The sequence below is a fragment of the Malaclemys terrapin genome, chromosome 3, assembly GCF_027887155.1.
Source record: "Malaclemys terrapin pileata isolate rMalTer1 chromosome 3, rMalTer1.hap1, whole genome shotgun sequence".
Lineage (NCBI taxonomy): Eukaryota > Metazoa > Chordata > Testudines > Emydidae > Malaclemys > Malaclemys terrapin.
This window is the reverse complement of record NC_071507.1, coordinates 89,619,529-89,642,471: the sequence shown is the minus strand read 5'-3', so window position 1 is coordinate 89,642,471 and position 22,943 is coordinate 89,619,529. Positions and strand designations below refer to the sequence as shown.

Below are 22,943 nucleotides of genomic sequence, written 5' to 3'. Positions count from 1 at the left end.
TTAATACACCATTTTTAGATGGTTAAATAGTAGTTTAGAGAGATATTAAGGAAATGTGATCACTTGGGCCTCATCTACACTAGAGTATTGAACCGGCTATATTTAACCAGGTTAAGAACAAATGGTTCAGTGCATCCTCACTGAAACTTGTTAAGAACACCTGCAGGTTTGCCCTATGTCCACACTACCACTAAACCTTTTCAGCACAGTGTCCTCCAGGTTCTTACCCAACAGTTCATGGCAGTGCATTCTGGGAGATTGCACTAGGGCACTAAAATGATGAAGGCTGGAAGAACTGATGTTCCAATTTGGAGCACTTTCATTTGTGGACGAGAAGTGTTTCACAATTGTTTGAGGGGAAACAAATGTCACTTTGCATGGTAAATTTCTCCGGTATAGACAAGACCATAGTGAGTGATTAATAGGACAGACCCTTGAGTTTTGACTCCCAGGCCTGTACCCCAACCACTAGACTGCATTTTCTCCCTTTGCTCTCGCCACATAGCTCCAATTCAAGAAGGTTTTTTGAGTTAATGGGCTGGATCCGCAGCTACCTCCACTGACCAATTAAAAGTTGGCAAATTAAAACTGATCAAAGGAAATATTTTTTTCAGACAACACGTGATTAGACTAGAGACCCAAACTCATTGCAACATGAAGTCATCAAAGTCAAAAACTTAGCAAGAATCAAAAAGGGATAAGGTTAACGAGAATAGCCAGAGTTGTCATAGTTGATGGGAACAAAGGTTTTAGAAGGTGTTGCGTCTTGTGCTCTCTATACAACATATGCAATATAAAGGAACCATATGGGCAAGGTGAGGTCCAAATAGCCATGTTTACTAATCATATATAACCTGTACCACCTGGCTACACACACACACTGCTGCTCTGGCAGAGTTCTGGTGGAATATAGAGGACAGTGAGGGCCACTAGTGGGCTCACAAACTATTTAAAGGGATGTCAAGTATAAGAGGGGTAGCCGTGTTAGTCTGAATCTGTAAAAAGCAACAGAGGGTCCTGTGGCACCTTTAAGACTAACAGAAGTATTGGGAGCATAAGCTTTCGTGGGTAAGAACCTCACTTCTTCAGATGCAAGTCAGATGACCCTCTGTTGCTATTTAAAGGGATGTTACCCTATTCCTATACACTACAGAAGGGATATTAAACCTCATGCTTCAGGCCTTAAGCCAGTCTCTAATAAAGATCAGAAGGAAATATAATGTCTACAGGAAATTACCCCATATCTAACTACTGTGAGATGCTTACACCCTCCTCTGAAGTGTCTGGTGCTGCCCGTTGTCAGAGACAGGACACTGGACTAGATGGATTGTTGGTTTGATCCAGTATGGCAATTCCTTTGGTCTTATGTTCCTAATTCCAGTGAATTTCACCAGCTGAAGATCTGCCCCAATATGTCTAATTTCCAGGTGTCCCCTTTATCTGCAGTATTATTGTAATATAAATTAAGCCTATTTGTCTCATATGGTCATTTGACCTGTTGGTGCTGCTGTTCCCATTGAAAATTATTATTCTTGGTTATTATGATCTGAGATAAAATGGCTATTAATTTCACAGCACAAAGCCTCATCTTAGAAAATAGACTGCTGGCCATCCCTCTGTACAGGAGTGAGGCAAACTCCCTTTACTGGTGGGTCTAGTGTAGGGCTGGGTGAAATTTTTCAGTTGAAACTTTTTCCCAGAGAAGTTTCAGATTCAGAGATATCAAAACATATTGCAAATTCATGTCAATGTCACCTAAAAAATCCCAAAATGGAAATGTTTTGTTTTGATATTTTCCAAATGGAATCTTTTGATATCCTGTTTCCAAATTTCCTTTAATTTTATTTTAAAAAAATGGTTAAGAACAAACATGATTTGGTGAAAAGAAATGTTTCATTCAACCCCAAGAAATTTTTTTGACTCTCTAATTTGCTGTAAATGTTTCTGTTTGACCCAAAATGATTTATTGTTCAAAACTGCTGGCAATTGAAAAAGCTGTTACATGCCCAGCTCTTGTTTAGTGCAGTTACAGAGTCTGCCTATGTTTCTTGGTTTTACCATCTGACTTTTGGCTTGACCAGGACAACTTGGGGACTCAAGTGATGATATCTCAAAATTATGAGTTGGGAGCTGTGTTCACATGGATGGGAACTGAGCTTGCCAACCGAACACAAGCACTGTTCTGTAACAACTTCCAGATACAGTGTCTAGCTGCTAAAAGGGATGAAGGTTAGAAGGAATGTTTGTCTTTTAGATTTCTCAGGTTTTTTTTTTTTTTTAAATCTTACAGTTGGTGGGGCTTTGCTAAACTAAGTCTTTTCATTTCATATTTGAGTGGTCATATTTTAAATGCAGATTTTATCACAAAGGAGTGAAACTATAAGAGGCTTGGAATTTGGGTTGAATTCAGCTAAGCATGGCCCTCGGAGCCACTGATTATCCTGAGAAAAGTTCTCCTCCCCGATCATTGAGATTTTCAGGGATAAGCCCTCTTTCTTTTGGACTCTTTAGTTTTAATGGCTTCACAGATAACTCTGGTGGCAAAAAAAACCCCCACCCACTTTTGTCTGCAACTGGCCAGAAGACTGCACTGCACCACACCACATCAGACACAGACCTGCCCACAGTGAGCCATCCATTCATGACCTCCCGGTTTCATTATTTTGCAGCTCATTATATCTAGGACTGAAACCACACAGCCTGTAAAAACTCGACCTGATACAAAAGTTCATCTGTTTAGCAACACAAATCATCATGAGCTCATCACCTCAGATCTGTGCTCCCTCCCTGGGCACCATTTCAAGTTGTCTGTCCTGATATTCAAAGCCCTTCATCGGATTGGACCTAGCTACCTGAAAGTTTGCTTCTATCTCCGCAACCATAACATTCCATCAATGACAACTATGACCAGTAAGAGACAGGTAATTGCAGGAGACGGAACTGCCCTGGGAACTGGACCTTGACTTATTCCTGTAAAGAGATAAGAGTGGCCACAAATCTCATCACTTTCAGCATTTTAAATGCAAACCCCATTCTTTCTGTGGCTTAGATTGCCCTCTGGAACTGCCACCCACCCCCAGCCCACCTTGATCTCTGGCCCCCACAAGTCCCTGGCCCCCAAGCAAACTTATCAATTAACTAAATGTATAGCTCCTCTGGGAAAGGAGAGAGCAGGGGACACTCAGATACTAAGATGAATGAGGCCATATAAAAACCTACATAAATAGGTCAAAGCACAGATAGACCTATTTTTAAAAGAAACTCCGACATTTTGGGCGTACACTACCTGACAACCTTTCTTTAATTATAACCTAGAAAGGAAGAAGCAGTTCCAATAAAAGCTGCACAGATGGTTCAGTAGCACTTTGGACGAGTACTAGAACATTGCTGCAGAAATAACTCCTGCGGCTGAAGGGGAGACTTCATAGCTTTTTATGAACATTTCTGTCACTGCCACCCAGAATGCTGACAACATCGCTCATTGCTACTTTTGCAGCAGCTTCCTCTCGGTTATGTTTTTATTTAACACTCTGCATTTTTCTGGGACCCCTTTGTAAGGACAACAGCAGTACACCATTGCCTGCAGAGCTGGTATTTACTGCACGCCTGTCCCTAAAGAGTTAATTGTTTTTATTACATAATCTGTTTAACATTCTGGATAGATAGGAAACACACGCCCCTTCTCTCTTACCGTATGTTTACCCACTTTATATTGCTCTCCTAAACTGCTGTGTGTAAGCCTCATGCCTCTTGACATACTGTAACACTTTGGGTGGGTCGGTGGAACTTTGCTCTGTTCCAAAGCTGCTTATGCTGCTGTGATTGTGCGTGTGTGTGTGTGTGTGTGTGTGTGTGTGTGGAGAGGGAGAGAGACAGTCCATACAGCTACGGCTACAGGAAGCACCAGCACTAGTTACAAAGTTTGAAAGCTGTTGACTCTGCCATCTCTTTGATCCCTCCGAATTGAAAACCTACTGCACACAATGCCGTCTTTTGATGAGGTTTTAAAAGAAGCTGGGGAATTTGGAAGGTTCCAAAAGAGGGTCTTTTTCCTCCTTTGCCAGACAGGCATAACTTTTTCTTTTCTATTTGTTGGAGTGGTATTTCTTGGGCACACACCAGAGTACTATTGGTGCAGGATCCCTGGTGCAGCTGAATTAAGTGAGAGATGTGGATGGACCCTTGAAGAGGAACAAAACTATACTGTGCCAGCTCTGAACCTGGTGAACAGGTTTTCCGGTGGCCAGTGTGAGAGGTTTGACATAGAGTGGAATAACACCTCTGTGAGCTGTGCCAACCCACTGTCCCGCTTTACTAACAGCAGCTTGGGCAACGTGCCGCTTACTTCATGCCAGGATGGCTGGGTATATAAACAACCCCACTCAACAATCGTCAGTGAGGTAAGGGAAATCAAAATTTTCCAATCAGTGTTTTCATTGTCAGAGCAGGATTGTAAAATAAAAATTGATTGCTATAGAAATACATATGGAGTATAGATGTTTTTGATTAAAACTTTATTCTTGTCCCATTAAAGTTTCTCTGAAATTTACAAATGAATCAAGATATTGAGTATTCTCAAGCAGCAATACCAGGGTGAGTATTGACTCTCTGGAGCAGATGAACTCAAATGGGGATGCTGCTTTCTTGCTGCTGTAATGCTGGACTAAAATAAACAAAGAGTAATGTCATTGCAACTGAGGCATTAGAGTGGTCATTTAAGGGCAGGTCCTTGGCTGGTATAAATTCATGTTGTTCAATTGACTGCTGCTGATTTATACCAGCTCATGATCTGACCAGTTATATAGACATTATATAATTTATTTGAGTAAGCATGTAGACTTACTAGTAATAAATAATTAGTATCTAACCACTTCTGTGTCCTAAGCCTCGATAAGAAAATAGAATTACATTGGTTGTCATTAAAAATTCATATTTTGCCAACAGTTACCACACTCTGGTATCTGAAATGCCAGTTATTTCCAGTAGAATGGAAAACTGCAGTTGCTCCGTTACTCCTTTTGTGGTAAGTGTTGGCAAATACAGTTATTCTTTATTGGGCTGCAAAAGGACAACCAATAAGTTGTGCTAGGAGATCTTGATTATAGACATGTAGTCGGTGCAGTACAATGTGACTCTAATCCATAGACTCAGCACTAAAGATGTATGTGTATGTAAATAACTGTGATAACTGTAGTGCTTTGAAACACCATAACTAAAATACATTTAAATAAATTAGGTATGCAATCTTCATGAAGTGTTGTATACTGTATCAAAACCACCACATGATTTGACTGCTGTGCCCATGGTCCTACAATCTTCCCATTATTATTTATTTGTATGTGATGACCAGGACCCAGGCAGTCAGATCTAGTGGTTGGAGCAGGAGTCAGGGGAGGTCGGGTACCAGGAGGTCAGATCCAGGATAGACCAGAGGGCAAACCAAGAGTCAAGTGTCAGGAGGCAGGCCAAGTCAGATACCGGGAGGTCAGAGTCCCAGATAGGCCAGAGGACAAAAGCGAGAGTCAGGTGTCAGAAAGCAAACTAACTCAGGTACTGTGAGGTCAGAGCCGGTGACAGGTCAGAGGGAAAACCGAGAATTAGGAGGCAGGCAGGATCAGAAACTGGAGTCTAGGGTCTCTCACAAGCAGGGTCTGGAGCAGAGACAGGCAGGCAGGCTATGTTGTTGCTCAGACAGCTCCCTTTCATGGCTTCCTGGTTTATATACTGTATAAGCCAATCGGGGGGCTTTCTGAAGCTGTCCCTCCAGTCCTGGTGGTTGGTACTTCCTGCCAAGCCCAGTCTCACAGGGTCTTCCCATGGGAGTCCAGCCTAAGCCTCCTGTGGCAATGTGGAGGCATCAGCAGCCCTAAGCCCCCACAGTTCCATCCCTGCAGGTTCTCACATTATATTACTATAGTGCCATGGTGCCCCAGTCCTGGATCAGGACCCCCTTGTGCTAGGTGCTGTACAAAGAGACAGTCCCTAAACAAAGAGTTTATAGTCTCATCCACCTTCCCTCAGCCCGTCCTGTCATCAGTTGTTCTACTTTGTCTCTTCTTAGGTTATGACATCTTCAGGGCAGGAAACTTTCCTTATACACATTCCATAAAGTGCCTAGAACATTGTATGCCCTGAATAAATGTTAAATAAGAGCAAATGAGTGGCTGGAGATTGGTAAATGGATACAGAGCATCCACCTTCAGGTCATAGAATCAAAGCTGGTTCAGGTTAGAAATAACTGAAAATCAGGATAAGCTGATGAATGCGAGCTGTCTGAAATGTGTCGGTGTCATAGTTTACTCCCTGGCAGATAAGAATCCAGACCTCAAAAAACATTAATCACAGTCTTCACTGAATAGGTTTGTTTGCTGTCTCAGCAATGGATTAAATGGGCAAGGAAAATTAAATAAGTTCAGATTCATAGGAGTGGCTATTCCAGGTGAGGACTGAATCTCACTGGCAGGGGAAACTTGCACTGCTGCCTATGTCATACTTGTCCGGGAGATGTACAGAGAAATTCAGCCTCCAGGGCTTTCAGTCCAGAATCTTTCATGAACAGTATCATTTAACTGACATTACTTTTAAAATGAAAATTAGAGGTGTGTGTGATGGGTGTGTGTGTGTGGTGTGTGTGGGGGGGTGAGATTACTTTTTTGTCCATGTTTTTTCAGCTGTTGACCCTGATGACTGCTGAAAGTGGGTGAGCAAAACAGCAATGAAAAGCTTCACTCCCAGTCCATTTACAGCAGCAGTAGGTAAAAGATTATTCTGTATCTGATGCAACCACTATGATTTTGCATCAGCAGCAAGAAAAAATCCCTCTCTGCTCACTAGCTAATGCACAGAGAAAATGAAAGTGTGGGTCGTCAAAGCAAGTAGTGAGAGCTGAAGTTCAAAGTTCCGTTGGCAAACATCTCCAGGCTGTACCACATTCACCTGTGTGTTCAGCAGCACGCATGTAAGTGAAAAGCAGGGCTACAGGGAAAAGGAAGGTGACCAATGGAATGGTGAATGGGAACCTTACGGAAATGCTCCAGGTGCACGTGAACAAGCTCCTGAAAACCAGCCAAATAAGAAGCGTGGTTTTGATTTTCACCACCGTTGCCTGCCAAATCCTCTACCAAAAATAATAAGAAGAAGGAGGTTGGATGGCCCAGATAAGGTGGGGGGGAGGGAAGGCCACTGGACAAGAGTGCTCTTACTGACTAATGAGGAGATTTTCAAAGGCATGAAGGCTGTTAGGCATCCAACTCCCATTGGACATGACTGGAAGTTGGGCACCTAACTGTTCTTTATGCCTTTGAAAATCTACCCCCTAAGCCTCTGAATATTCTTCTGTAAAATAACAGGCCCTTGTACAATGCCTAAAGACAAGGACATAAGAATAGTAATAGGCTAGAGAGCATCTCCTTCTTTCCCAGGTGACCATATGTTGTGTGTATATATAGATAGATAGATAGTGTGTGTGTGTATGGATATATAGATAGATCATATGGTATATACCAAGTAGCAGCATTCACAGGACTCTTTTCAGACTTCAAAGGCCTGATCCAAAGAGTTCTGGGATCAGTAGAAAGACTCCCATTGACTTCACTGGGCTGTGAATCAGGGCCCAAGACTCCAGTCCCTGTAGCTTGGATCTGGCTCCAACATACCTAATTATCAGCTTTACTCATTTACCAAGCAGTGACATAGCAGGCAATTCACAACGTAAACATGTTAAATATAACACACTTAGAAAGGAAAGACCAAGTTAACCCTAAGTTAGGACTTCCATAAAATTTAGATGAGAAATCAAGTTAGACATAGTAGTGTCCTATCTAATTGACCATTGAAACAGCTACCCCTTTTCTAATGTGCCTGCTCTTTCTAAACCCTCCATTTTTATATAGATGAACTGTTCTTTTTGTATTTTGTTTAAATATGTGTTATTTCATATCTGATTAAGTTTACCGAGAACATGACAGGGAGACTAAATCAAAAGGATGATTTAGCATAGTAATCCGAAAAGCAGATGTTCGTGGGAGGGAGAGACTCGAAAAGCAGCAATGCTGAAAGAAATTTGCAGGGGTTATATTAGACAACAAATTAGGCACAAGTTTGCAATGTGATTCAGTAGCTCAAAGACAAGCAAACACGGGCTGCTATGCAAAGATGTCTCCCCACAGAACAGGGGTGTAACAATTCCACTCTATCCGGTTCTTATGCAATCACACCTGAAATGCTGCATTCAGTTCTGAGCACCTTATAACCAGAGAGATAAATATGATCAGAGGACTGGAGGGATTGATTTGTGAGGAATTATTAAATTAATTAAATATGCAGGGTGGGTTTCTCATCTTTGTTCTGATCCCTTCACACTGCTCTGGTGGTGCAAAAGGGTCTGGATCTCTCCTTGGGAAACACTTGAATATGGTGTCAGTTTCTATTATTTTATGTCTAGTTAATTTGTTAAACTGTTTCAAAATAGTTCCACAGGCAGCTTCAGTTACAGTAACCACTAAGTAAAAGTAATTGTTTGGTTTGATGGGAAATCCAGAGCTGGCACATGAGCAGCACCTGAAGTGCCTGATGCCTATTCCATTGTAGCTGGATTAATTAAATTACACCCTAGGGTAGATTTCAGAGTAGCAGCCGTGTTAGTCTGTATCCGCAAAAAGAACAGGAGTACGTGTGATACCTTAGAGACTAACAAATTTATTTGACCATAAGCTTTTGTGGGCTACAGCCCACTTCATCAGATGCATAGAATGGAACATACAGCAAGAAGATATTTATACATACAGAGAACATGAAAAGGTGGGAGTAGCCATACCAACTGTAAGAGGCCAATCAATTGAGATGAGCTATCATCAGCAGGAGAGAGAAAAAAACAAAACAAAAAAACAACAACCTTTGAAGTGATAATCGAGATGACCCACAGAAGGTGTGAGGATATTTTAACATGGGGAAATAGATTCAATTAGTGTAATGACCCAACCATTCCCAGTCTCTGTTCAAACCTAAGTTAATTGTATCTAATTTGCATATTAATTCAAGTTCAGCAGTCTCTCGTTGGAGTCTGCTTTTGAACATTTTTTGTTGCAAAATTGCCACCTTCAAGTCTGTCACTGGAATCACTAAAAGTCACTTCCACAAATGGGTGGTGCAGGCTGAAAAGAGGATATGACTAGAGCTGCTAGAGGGTGCAGTGATTCAGCAGTTCCGTACAGTGGACCAGAAATCAGAAAGAAAAAAAAAAGTTGAGCCTAGATCATTTCCACTAACTACTGATAGAATGTTGCAAAGGGTGGGTAATTTTATCCAAACATTTTTGACAATGATGACGCCTAGTGGCATGTTAATGGATTACAGACAAATCTACAGATTCAGATGCCAGCAGAGACAGTAATCTACAGATTCATCAATTGCTAATAGCAAAACTGGTGTGTTCCAGACTTAATAGCAGCCTTTATTGGCACACGTTTAGCATAATGAACTGATTCCAATGTAGCCTCTCAGCAACACTTTCTTATGACGAAAGTTATGTAATTTTGAGACTTGGCAACAATTCATTGCCCAAGTGGGAGGTCTGAGAAGGACAAATCATCATTAGAACACATTATCCTACTACACTTGTTGCCATTAAATCATCATGCTCTGATACTTGGCAGCTGTCTCAAAAAACCCAGACAATATTTTCAAAGGAATCTGTAACCAGTTCAGCAATGTTTACCTTACAACTTTTACAGTGTCTTAAAGCAGTGAATAACATGACAGTCAAAGCTTTGGTGGAGAGAAAACAGCTGTTCCTTTTTCTATACTACTCCAGAAGAATTAATTCAACACTACAGAAAAGCCCCAAAGCCTACACTTACCTTGATTAGTACGTCTGGGTTAATACAAGAAATCAGTGCTACTCTTTCATATTATCATGTAGGGTTTGAGGGGTAGTGAGAGGGTGGCGGGAGCAGACAGGGGGACTGATTTAGTGCCAAGAGATGGGTTCACTACAAAGTTCTCAGTAAAGTTTCCCCCATATAAAAATGATTGTGCTTCAGGTAGGGCATATCTTCACAGCCCCATTTATTTCAGTGAAGCTGCACCAATTTACACTGGATGAGAAGCTGGGACATCGACCTCAAATGCTTGATAACTGCTATTTTTTTCTATGTTTGCCAGGGCCGGCTCTAGGATTTTTGCCGCCCCAAGCAAAAACAATTTTGGCTGCCCCCCGCCCCGTTTTTTTCTTATCCCACCCCCGGCCCCGCCTCAATTCCGCCCCTTCCCCAAATCCCCAGCCCTGCCTCCTCCCCCCAGGCTCTCAAGCCTAGGAGGGAGGGAGGGAGGGAGAGGGAGAAGCAGCGCATGCGCGGCAGCCACTCGTGGTCTCCCCCTCCCTCCCGGGTTTGAGAGCCTGGGAGGGAGGACGAGCAGCAGCGTGCGAGCGGCAGCAGCGGTGGTGAGTTAGGGTGGCCGGGGCACATTTTTAGGGGCGGCATGGCCTGCGCCAGAATGCCGCCCCTAAAAATGTGCCGCCCCAAGCACCAGCTTGTTTTGCTGGTGCCTAGAGCCGGCCCTGATGTTTGCACAGGGTTGGGATGAGTTTACAAATCTCTCCTTTATTTTGCCAGTCTGGAGGCAGCAGTGGTAATAAGAAAGGGAAAAGTTGTTGTTTTTTTTAAAAAGGAGGAGGCCAATTTCACATTAGAAAGCTTGGTATCATTCTGGGTGGTCCAGCCAGCAGATCTACAAGTGATTCAAGCTGGACCTTGAAGTCATGTATGAAAATTCAGGCAAAAAAAACTCCAAAATCAAAACCAAACAAACCTCACTACTCAGGTTCTTGTGACACAGCAACTTAAGAGTGAAATCTGACCCTCCGTTTTTCTTTGTCATTATTGAGTTCCACCGGTGTGCTCACCTCTGAACAAGGTAGAGATGAAAATCTGCCCTGAGGAGGTCTCTTAGCACATCTTGTTTTGATAAAACCAAGAGAAAGGGCTGTTTATCTACCCCCTCCCCCCCGAGCTGAATCAGCTTGAAGTTTGATTTCAGTGAAGTGCTGGTGAAAAATGCTTTGGAGAATGAGAGAATCTATACACCCCCAAAGCAAGTACAGACTGGGTAGCAGCAGTCTGACCTGCCCCAGATTGGCCTAGCAATGTACTTTTGTCCTCCCCTGGAGGCACCACCTGCAGGACTGAGAGGATATTAATACTGCCAAGTAGGATGCCAGTTTTGCTGGTGGTTTTTTCAAATGGACACTTGTTCAGCCAGAACTGGGCTGAGACCTTCGATTCATTGTAGACAGACAGAGAAAAACACCTAGTACTGGTCAATTAATGAATAATAGTTGTAAATCAAATATTTACTTATCTCACCTGTCTCTTGTGAAGATTAGTTGTGACTGACTGTATAGTGCTTTCAGATCCTCAGGCCAAAGGTGCTATGCTTCCAAGTCCTCTGTTGAATTATTATCAGGTAAGGCAATGCAGGGTTGAATCTGAGAAGTCAGGGAAAGGTATACACGGTGCTGAAGGACTAAGGTATGAGCTTTCCAGCATCCCGCTCAGTACTGGAACAGAAGCCTGTCCTTAGTTGTATCACAGAGACCGGGGTGGGTGGGGGAGGGGGAGCGATCCAAAGCTTATTGAAGTCATGGAAAGACTCCGTCGATTTCAGTAGCCTTTGGCTCAGGTCCCAAATCACTTGCACCTCTATACAGAAAAGTGAGGTGCTGCTGAATACCTGTAACTCCCATTGTCTTCAGTCCTTGAACTACACAGAAAAACATTGTGGAGTACTTGCTATCCCTTAACTGAATCTGAGTGTCAGTCCAAAACAAAAAATATCTGTCCTCTGACAGACATACTGTGAGGGGAGACACTGTAATAACCATTTTGTTTTCCAGGTATTAGTCATGACCTTGACCTTCTCAGTGCTCATTTCAGACCCATCCTCCTCCTTTGTTTAAAGGTTATTTCAGCTGTGAAATCCTTAGGCATATTGGGGATTTCCTTCCCTCTCTCTGGAGAGATAAATAATTTCATACCCTTTTCCTGGCTAAGTAAAATAGGCAAAGTAAACTAAAATGGTCCCAAATAACTGCACCACAGTTAAAAAAAATTCATTGGAATTTGGTCTGAATGTCTAGGCGTTCAGTGGGTGGTGAGAGCATTTAGCACCTTCCAGGCATCTGGCTCCTCACCAGGGGATACTTTCATCCCCTACAATCCGGCAGCTCCAAAGGAGTTGGTGGGGGAAATAATGACATCAGCTTTCCCCTCTTCCATTCCTTTATTTATAACACAGTGCAGCTGAGAGTCGTGGCACTGTCCTGAAGTAGGTGGTTTCTTCTCTCTTAAGCTCCTATCTCGACTGCTCGCAGTGACTGGTCTCTGCACATGTCACTGGAGGTGAGAGCAGTGGAGTTCAGATTGGTACTGGTTATGAATTCATATACCAGGCCCTTTCTAGCCATCGTATTAAATTGAGGAAGAATATAGTTCAAGCATATAGTGTGGTAATGTGCATTTTGTTATGTACTGTATGGAAACTGTTAGCAAATGAAGCGTGTAGCCCACAGGCAAATTGTCAGTGCAGCCCTCAGTGTTGTAAAATGTGGACATCCCAGCTTTAAGCAGTGCATTACTGTGTGTGTGTACAAGTGCAGTCGGAGGTTTTCTGACACATACATCAATGGATGCTGAGGAGCTGAGCCTGAAATTAAAACCTACCTACTTAACTAACTTCCTCCAGATGTTAGGTCTTCCCTTTGAATTAGACTTAGAATAGAGGGGCAAAGTTCTGGTCTGGACCTAAACTTGTCCAAATTTTGGGGAGAAAGGGAGCACAGTGGCTGAGAGATAGAAAGGCAAATCCTCAAAATTAGATGTGAATCTAGATCCAGACTTGCCCAGTGTTCATGAGATGCTCAGACCTAAGGTTTTTGGTTTAGACCACCCCTAGTGTGACCTCTCAGATATCTTTTATAGTTTATTTTCAGCAGACGCACTATACAGCTCTGATTTCACAGGGTTGCCAAGTTGGAAAGGTTAATAAGAAACAATGAAAGATGACGCAAGACACATGAGGCCCAGGCAGAAAGGGCTCTGGATTTTTGGATTCTCTACATTACTGACCCTGGATACCAAGCAGAAGATTGAGAGGGAGGCTTGTGACCCCTCCATTCTGAAGCCTGTATTTTCTTTTCCCATGCACAAAGAGCAAAGCATTCCTTTCAATACACATGAGCCCAATTTGTGAACAGTTATTCACACAAATAATTTTAGTGACTTTCTTGGGACTACATACGTAAGTAACTGCTCACCGGTGTTAGCAATGGGTTCAGTCTGGACCTTAGCTCTTTATAGCTACAGAACAGATACAGCCTGGTACATTTCTGCACATTTCTGCATGTGATCACTGCTAGGACTGAGAGGGTGGTTGGGGCTCCATTCATAGAATCATAGAAGTGTAGGACTGGAAAAGACCTCAGTAGGTCATCTAGTCCAGTCCCCTGCACTCAAGGCAGAACTAAGTAAGACCATTCCTGACAGGTTTTTGTCTAACCTGTTCTTAAAAACCTCCAATGACAAAGATACCACAATCTCCCTACGCAATTTGTTCCAGTGCTTAACTATCCTGACAGAAAGTTTTTTCTAATGTCCAACCTAAACCTCCCTTGCTGCAATTTAAGCCCATTGCTTCTTGTCCTGTCCTCAGAGGTTAAGAAGAACAATTTTTCACCCTCCGCCTTGTAACACCTTTTATGTACTTGAAAACTGCTATCATGTCCCCCTCAGTCTTCTTTTCTCCAGACTAAACAAACCCAATTTTTTCCAATCTTTCCTCATAGGTCATGTTTTCTAGACATTTACATTACACTTTTACATTACCTTAAACCTTTACATTCACATTACACCCATGCCTTTTTGTTGAGGCTGCCAACCAGGGTGCTAGTTGCAGTGAATTTTCTGAAATGGGGTTGATTCTCTTTTAAGAACTAGACTGAAATCACCAATTCTTTTCATCCAGGCCACCAAACAGCTTTCAGTTGGTGGTAATTTTCAGACATTACCAGGGGTAAAAGTAACTTAAAAGTCTTACTGGTGCGGGGTCTCAGGTGGAAGGGGTGGGGCCTCGGGTGAAAGGTGCGGGGCTGGGGGGGGGTCAGCCTTCCACAGCCAGCCTTTCAGTGCTCCCTGGCCCACACCGCCCTGGGCTCCGGCTGCTGCAGTGGTAGCAGCGGCGGTGGCCAGGAGCCCCGGGCCCTTTTAAATCTCTGGGCCCCAGGGCAGCTGCCTCTTTTGCCCCTCCCCCACAGCTGCCCGGGGGTGGTGGAGGGGCAGTGACATTAAAGCGCTGCCGCAGCAGCCCTTTAACGTCAACTGTGTACAGGCCAGTACTGGTGGCCACGTCTTACCGGTATGCCGTACTGGCCTGTACCAGCCCACTTTCACCTCTGGATACTACCAAACCAAGCCAAGGGTGGTCTGGGAGTGACGGGCTGTAGAACTCAAACAATCCTTTGTGCTATAGACACTTCTATGTTAAAGGTTAACTCTGTTAATGAAAAGGATGAGGAAGACCTCTGTGGAAGCTCAAAAGCTTGTCTCTCTCACCAATAGAAATCGGTCCCAGTGGTGCTGGAACTATTTGTATAGTGGGGCTGCTGAGAGCCATTGGACCAAACTGCAAACCCAGTACGTGATGGAAACCACTTAGAGCCAGGGATGCGGCAGCCCCTGTTCCCCTAGTTCCAGCACGTATGGTTGGTTCAATATCAGATATTACCTCACCCACCTTGTTTTTCTTATATCCTGGTACTAACGTGGCCGTAACAACACTGTTTATATAAAGAGCATTTAAGTGGAACGGCACAGACAAAAAATAACAAAAAACAGAGCCAAGAATTCTTAGCTATGGCAAGAATATTTAAATATATGGACCCGAGCAAAACTTAGGATTGACTTATAAGGTATCAGTTAATTTACTTAAGCATTTTACACTATAAATCCTTTTGAAAGTACTCACAGTGCCTTACTGTTATCCATTGTCTCTTGTTTCATGGAAAACACAAGTGATTTAAAGTATTTGACTGATATTTTAAGGCAACAGTTTTTCAACTGTCAGCTGCAAATGTATATTGAGGGTATTGTAAAGGAAGCATATTTTCCCTTGTCTCTTTGGTACACTCTCTCCCCCCGGCCCTTCATGTGAGGTTGTTCACTTCCTCTCTGTTTATCTTAAATGTGGATTAACTTATTTCAAAAATAAGTATATACTTTTAAAAGGATCGAGCATATTAACTTTCCAAGGCAAGGAGCCCATCTATCTCTACAGACCAATCCTTCAAGCTGTTCCATGAAGGAAGTCAACGGAGCTCCATGCAGGCGTGCAGGGGTCCACTAGCACAGAACAGCTTCCAGTACTGGGGCCTATGTTTGTAAAGCATCTAGCACAGGAGGGCTTTGGTCCTGACTGGGGCCTCTCTGAGTATTATCAGAATATTAATAATAATGGGTCGGATTTTTCCAAAAAACCCAAGGACTGTTGACTTTCACTGCAACTTATGACCCTAAGTTACTTATGATGTGCTTTTGGAAAACCCACACAATGTCTTTAATACCAAAAGGCACCACAAGACAATGGCCTCCATACTGCTAAAGCATGGGACTGAAAGGGTGTCTTTGGAGCTTAGGTGTGTGGAGGCTCTGCAATGAGAAAAAATTTGCGCTAGCAGAATAGGCTTGAAAAGTATGGCTCACATTTTCAGTGAGGTCTCTACATCTACATTTGTAATTCTGTCCATGCCAATGATTCATGAGTCAAAACAGGATATGTAGACATCTGTGGGCTCAAATTTATAGGCTATGGACCTGGTTCTCATCTCAACTATGTAGATTTTGTGCCAGTGTAATTCCATTGACTTCAGTGGCCACTGTTCCTTATTTACAGCCAAGTGAATGAGATTGGAATCCAACCCTGGGTTTCAAAAGTGGCACTACAAACGCATATATGTGAAAGGTGAATTTGCTTTGATTTGAAGTGTTCAGGTATCCTTGTTTCTCCAGGGAGAGTTGAGACACGGGCAAAAAGCCTGATGCCACTTTCAGTGTTAGAAAAATTAGGTCCTGAACGCTGAATTCGGACGGTGGAATTAAAGGAAGTGATTTAAATTCATTAGTTTTAAAATGTATTTATTTGTAACTTAAGTTTGCCTGTAAATTCTGTTAAGGATTTGAGATCAAAAACATTTTCCTTTTATGATGTGTTTATTTTTAAAGTATTTCATTTTAAATCCTTTTCATTCTGTGCTCACAATAATCCATTATTAGCTCTGATGAGACAGTAACTTTTTTACCTTTTCTGCCTATTTTACTTCTTTGATTGCAGGGCTTGTGGACAGAAGTCTTCTGTCAGGACTCTCTGCTTTAAGAGCAAGCAAGGTTATCAAATCCTAAATAGGCCTTCGTTGCATTGGTCTCCTGGTGAGGGGCTCTTTACTGCGGTCCAACATTGAGCTCCTTTGTTCATTTGCTAGCTTGGTCTCTCTAAGACCTTGACCTTACATGGTGCTGAGCAACCTTAATTCTCATTAAACAACTTTAAGTTTCGGGGACTATTGGTCCAGATTCTTCCGGCAGTTGTTTCCAATATATCTCCGGAAGAGTGTACCACAGAGGGTGACTGTGCCCTGACTCCATCTCACCCCTCTGGCTGGTTATGCTCCAAGATATCAGGTAGAGATCCATTTCCCAGTGACTGGTAGAGTGACTTCCATAGGCTCTGGTGGAGAGAGGAAAGAGGCTTACTGGTGCCATCCTTGCTTTTCTTCCACCTAGTCCTCTTTGCCAATTTTTTCACTCCATTATTCCATTCCATGTTTTACTCTACAGAAGATCAGCTGGCTCCATATTTTCTACTCGATTAGCTAGTTTTAAAGACCAAATAGGCTGCGTTTGCCTGTTTGGGTGGTTTCAAACGTTCCTCCTGAAATCTCTCACCAGTGACAATGTCACAGGTATATACAAGTACTTTTAAAGTCACTTTTAGAAATGGCCATGTTCTTGAAAAAACTTTATGTAGTGGGACGTTATGGAAATATTTCATGAAGTTCTGTCCTTTCTGTCCTGCTGTTGTACTTGTTTAAGAAACAAGGAGGTAGGAGTACTCATCAAAGAGTAAATGTGCGACCACAGGTTCACACTTTGGAGTTTGTGAAAATTTCATAGCAGTTATTGTTTCTGAGACATGAGAACAAGTTTTTTTCCTGGAAGAACCTAATGATTCTATACATTCTGGCCAAGATTTATAACAAGTTTTATAACAAGTTCACTTTTGAACACCACTCGGCATTCAAAAAGGATGAGCTGAGCTCCCAAAAGTCAAGAGCTTGTCTTCAAAATTATCAGCTTTTTTAAAATAATAAATGTTTGTGTCCTTATTATTGTTCTGGATTTTGAACCTTAGGGTTGACGTAGTCAAACTTTTCTCCACCACCATAAGGGCTAGAAACTCACTTTTAAAAAAGAAAGTTAAGATTCTCAATTAATCACAGGATTCCAGGAACTGTGGCTTTAAGAAAATACAAATATTGTGAGACTCGCAATAAATCACAAGAGTTGGCAAAACTGAGTTAGGGTCCTAAGTCCATTTATAAAGAATTGAAGGGTCTGAGAAAGCTACAGCAAGAAAAACATTTTCAACCTGTCAGAAATTGGTTTGACATTTGTTTTCTGCACCCTCACAGGTCAAGTAGCTCTACTTTTGCCTAGGAGGCACTAAGAAAAAAATGAACACATCTGGAGATGTTAGTATTTTCCCTGGCTATAGCTCTGCATTTACTCTGAGCTAAACACAGATGCAGCATTGCCTTGCCAGCATATGTGAAACTATTATACTCAATCTGTATAACAACAAACCAATTCAATTGTCTCCCCTTTTGAGGACATTTGGTGTACAAAACCTGAAACACAGCAGCCTTTTGGTAAGGAGGACCCATTTTTTGTTTTACTGTAGCTCCAGTGATCTGGATTCACTAGTGCGGGCATTTCTCTGTGCCATCTGGGCCTGCCATTGAACAAGTTCACAATAAATGGGAAGGATGACAAGATGGATGACTCTTAATCTGAGACCAATCAGTAAGAAACTGTATTTGCTCAGAGATCCTCTGGGAGGAGAGAATCCATGGAGGACACTCGATTGACATATCTCCACACACTGACTATACCACAAGTTAAGCAAAGGTGTCAACAGTGTCAAGAGCTGCTAATAAGTCTAATAAGGTGATCATGGATATCTTACCCTGGTCTACCACTGTGAGGAGATAATCAACCAGCAATAGCAACACAGTCTCTGTGCTAGATCTGGAACCAGACTGCTAGGGATACAGGAAGTCTATGGAATCCAAGGGTTATTGGAGCAGCCTGCAATATCATCTTCTTAATACATTTCTATTAAAAAGGGATGTTTGAGATGGGATGGTAATGGCTGAGGTGGTAAAAAACAAAAGCTTGAAAGTGGTTTCTCAAACACTTAGTGATCAGGTTTTTGCTCAGGCATTTTTTTTGTCCTGGAGCAATACAATTGCTAAAATGTTTTGCTTTGAGGGAAAATATTCCATCTCGGTGGGGGAATCTTAATATATCTCTTGCTTGTTCCCACAGTATAACCTTGTGTGTGCCAATGCCTGGATGCTAGATCTAACACAAGCTGTTCTCAATCTGGGGTTTCTGACAGGAGCATTCACTCTAGGCTATGCTGCAGACAGGTACAGTATGTATGTTAATGCAAGTCTACCCTTACAGAGGCAGAAACATCTTGCACTATAATCACCGTATGCAAACATTCGAAGTTTGGAGGTTCAGTTCAATTCCAATAAGCAGGACCCAGCTCACATAAACTTAACTTCCTGAGTCTGTAATATTGGTCTGGAAACTTCATGAGATTTCTAGTACTTCCTGGTCCTGTTAGGACTTAAAATAGCATGAAAAGTGCCCTTCTTGTGGTATTTCATAATTTCTGTTCACATCTGGACTCAGGAAAGTACAGAGGAACATAGAAATGAAAAGCAAGCATTCACAGAGAGTTTCGGGGTTGGCAATTTCTGAGTGGGGCATAAGGCCATTGATGAAGAAAGCAGCTCCTTTGAAAGAGGAAGAAGAAACTCAGTGCTACAGCCCTCTCAGTTCACACATACCCATATGTTGACCACCAAGGTCATGGTTACAGTTGGTCTTCAACATTTTTAGAGCTGACTGAATACTGCAAAAATGTGTGGGAGAAATCCAGTCCTGTAAACAGGGCCAACGCCAGAGCTAAGCACTATTTAAGTCCAACTCCCTTCAAAATAGGAGGAGGAAGCCTTATTTTAAGGAATTAAGTCAGAATTAAATGGTGTGCAGTCCTCATACCAGCCCAAAGTACAGGGGTGAATTTCACTGTAGATGAATATTTCTTTGATTTGAAAAATATATTAACCTTTGCTGTTTTGTGCTCCTTTTTGATTTGCTATCCAAGAATATCCTAGTAGGTGATTTTATTAGGCAGAGCACACAGAGAATATTCTCAGTTAAAGCATTTACTGCATAAACTCCTAAACAAAAGCATAAACTCCTAAACAAAAGCATTTACAATAAAAATCTCATTGTACTGAGAATTATGGTCATCCAGCAGGGGACAAACCTACCATGTGACCTATGTGTCCAATCACAAGCAAACAGTACAACTTTTGCATACTGAAGTCACACAACAAAGTTCTCAAATATGGTAGAGAGCAAGGATCACTTGCAAACATTCATCAGTGAATAATTTTTTTAAAAGAATCAACTGAAGAAAAAAAATTGTTGTCTTTACACAGACAATTCGCAAACAGAAAGAGGAGGAGAGAGAGAGTGAGCCAATAAATCATTGTTTGAAAGTATTTGCTTAGCTGTATTCAAAATAAAGGGATTTAAAGCAAGGTTAACATTGGATGAAGACAACATTTCAGGGCAGCAACTATAAACTAGTTACCTCATGATCAAATCAGAGAGAATCATGATGCTCATAAAGTGCTTTGACAGTCTTGGGTAAAATGATAATAGAAATAATTTATATTATTATAGAATTACACCTTACCCACAACCTTTGGCTCTGTAATTGTCTCTTTTACCACAAAGTTCAAAGGGTTTTACCTAGAGCTGATAGAAAAATGCCAATTATTTTTCTTAGGATTTTTTTAAAGTCATTTTGGTCAAAATTTCTTATTAGTTTTGTTTGTGTCCTCTCCCCAACCACAACAACAACTCCTCCCGCACTCAAAAACAAACCTGAAAAAAATTCAAAAATTGCTTTAGTTAAAAAAATAAATTCTTTTTGGTTTTTGGGGTTTGTGTGTGGGGGGAGGGGTGTTGGTTGGTTGGCTTTTGGCCAATTAAAAAAAACACAGAAAATTTTGAGCAAAAAGAACGTTTTTATTTTGGTCAAAAATATTTTTTATTAAAAAAATGACTTTTTAAAAAACTAACTCTAGTTTGGGCCTGTAGTTAGGTTTTGCTTGTCCATTAATATTGTTGGGATAAAATGTTTAAAATTCAATACTAATGAATACAAAATTAAAATACTAGAAGATAGACATTATAAACTCTAAACAGAATATTTATCCTGCTGTTTCATTTGGCATTCTAGTAAAGGGTAAGACATTTCCTACACAGGGTGTGACTGTACTTAAAATAGGCAGTTTAAGGGAATAATCATACACACGTTGAAGTTAACAGCAAAAGTCCCATTTATTTCAATAGGAGCATTCTAATTTCTATAATTTAAGTGCACCATGCAAAATTAGAAACTGTTTTCCAAAAACTGGGCCTAAATGTTTTCAATCTCTGCTTTAAAAGTGGAGACAGAGAGGCTGAGATTAGTATCCAGGAGGAGAGAGTTCCACTTCCTAGGAGCCAGTACAACAAAGACTCAGCCACCATTGTAAGGCCTAGTGATGGGAAACCTTACAAGATTGATAGCATCAAGACAAGACTTAGTTTATGGCTGGAGTTGAAACCTTCTCCTAAGTCAAGAAGGAAAATGTTAGTCATCTTTCAACATTCTCCCCCCCCCCCCTTTTTTTTTTTTTTTTGGCAGATATGGCAGAATCCGTATTTACCTCTACTCCTGCCTTGGGGTAGGGTTATGTGGCCTCTTTGTGGCATTTGCACCAAATTTTTCCACATTTTTGGTCTTTCGCTTCCTACAAGGTGTATTTGGAAAGGGAACCTGGATGACAGCATATGTTATTGGTAAGAAATGTACTTTCCCCCTTTTTTGGGTGGGGAGATTGAGGGAATGGATGTTGGTGGACAGGCTACCTGAATGTGAAGGCAGGTGAGAACTGCAGAGTTGTTCACCAATGATCTGAGGTGAAAGGAGCCAATGGAGATAGATCATCACGGGAACATAACATAACCCTGATACAAATAGCCCTCCCAAAGCCCCTCTAATAACCCTGGTATCTGTCTGCTCAAAATCAGCCACCAAGCAATCCACCTCAGTGCTCCATCCCGGAGAAACGTTTCCCCCTTAGCTTCACAAATGTTATGCAGAGCACAGCAGGCTGCTATGACTATGGGAATATTTTCCTCATTGAGGTCTAACCTGCCAAAAAGGCGGAACCAGTGACCCTTTAATCTACCAAATGCACATTCAATGGACATTCTGCACCTGCTGAGCCTGTTGTTGAAGCATTCCTTGCTGCTGTCAAGGTTTCCGGTGTAAGGCTTCATAAGCCACGGGAGTAAGGGGCAGGCAGGGTCTCCCGGGATCACTATTGGCATTTCCACATCCCCTCTTGGAATATTTTGGTGTGAAAAGAAAGTCCCTCTATACAGGCAAGTGTTCCTGAAGATGTGTGCACCTTCCCTGATAACCCCACAATTATGTCAGTGAAACAACCCAGTGATCCAACAGCAGCTGCAATACCACAGAGCAGTATCTCTTTCTGTTGATGTAATCTGTTGCAAGATGGTCTGGGGCCAAAGTGGGATAGGCGTGCCATCTATTGCCCCACCGCAGTTAGGGAATCCCATTGCTGCAAAGACATCTATTATTTCCCATACATTGAGTCATAGTCCTTCGGCGCAGGAGGCAATTAATGGCCTTGTACACTTGCATAATCACAACCCCTATGGTGGACTTCCTAACTCCAAACTGATTTGTGACTGACCAATAGCAGTCAAAGTTGCCAGCTTCCACACAGCGATTGCTACTTGCTTTTTCACCATGTGGGCAGCTCTCATTTTGGTGTTCTTGCACTACTGAGCAGGGGCAAGTTCCACACACAGTTCCAGGAAGGTGGCTTTGCACATCCGAAAGTTCTGCAGCCACTGCTTGTTATCCCAGAGCTGCATAATGATGCGATCCCACCACTCAGTGCTTGTTTCCCAAACCCAATAGCGATGCTCCACTGTGTGCAGCTCCTTTGTGAATTCTAACATCAATCTTGGATTGTTTCTTTCCATGGCACACAGCAGGACAGGCACCGTGGATTCATTTTCAGATTTGCAGGTCATGAAATACTGCAGGATCAGCTGTGTTGTGTTCATAACAAGACTGGAGAGCAGTGTAGGATTCATGCTATCAGGAAGAGATGGCAGGCACACAGTTTACAGGGGCAGTTGAAAAGTAATTGGAAACTCATGGAATGATGGGATGGAGAAAACTGCATCATGGGATGGTGAGCCTGCCCCCATGATGTACTGTGATCCATTCCCAGAACTCTGAGCAGCAGAAGGTGATGAAAAGAACAGAAGTACTTGTGGCACCTTAGAGACTAACACATTTATTTGAGCATAAGCTTTTGTGGGCTAAAACCCACTTCATTGGATCCATAGAATGGAACACTCAGAAAGAAGATATTTATACATACAGAGAACATGAAAAGGTGGGAGTAGCCATACCAACTGTAAGAGGCCTATCAATTGAGA

General features: G+C 42.1%; 1 protein-coding gene across 7 annotated transcripts in view; it reads left to right on the top strand.

Annotated features, from left to right (window-relative positions):
* SLC22A3 (solute carrier family 22 member 3) overlaps positions 1–22,943 on the top strand; it is a 78,119-nt gene that overhangs the window by 32,892 nt on the left and 22,284 nt on the right. The window contains exons 1-4 of one of the 7 annotated variants that reach the window (XM_054022154.1): positions 4,256–4,400; positions 4,945–5,023; positions 18,654–18,757; positions 21,106–21,260. In XM_054022154.1, the coding sequence (XP_053878129.1) occupies positions 4,357–4,400; positions 4,945–5,023; positions 18,654–18,757; positions 21,106–21,260 (382 nt within the window). In that variant the 5' untranslated portion in view covers positions 4,256–4,356. The other 6 variants (XM_054022152.1, XM_054022156.1, XM_054022153.1 and 3 more) reach the window with 6 other exon arrangements.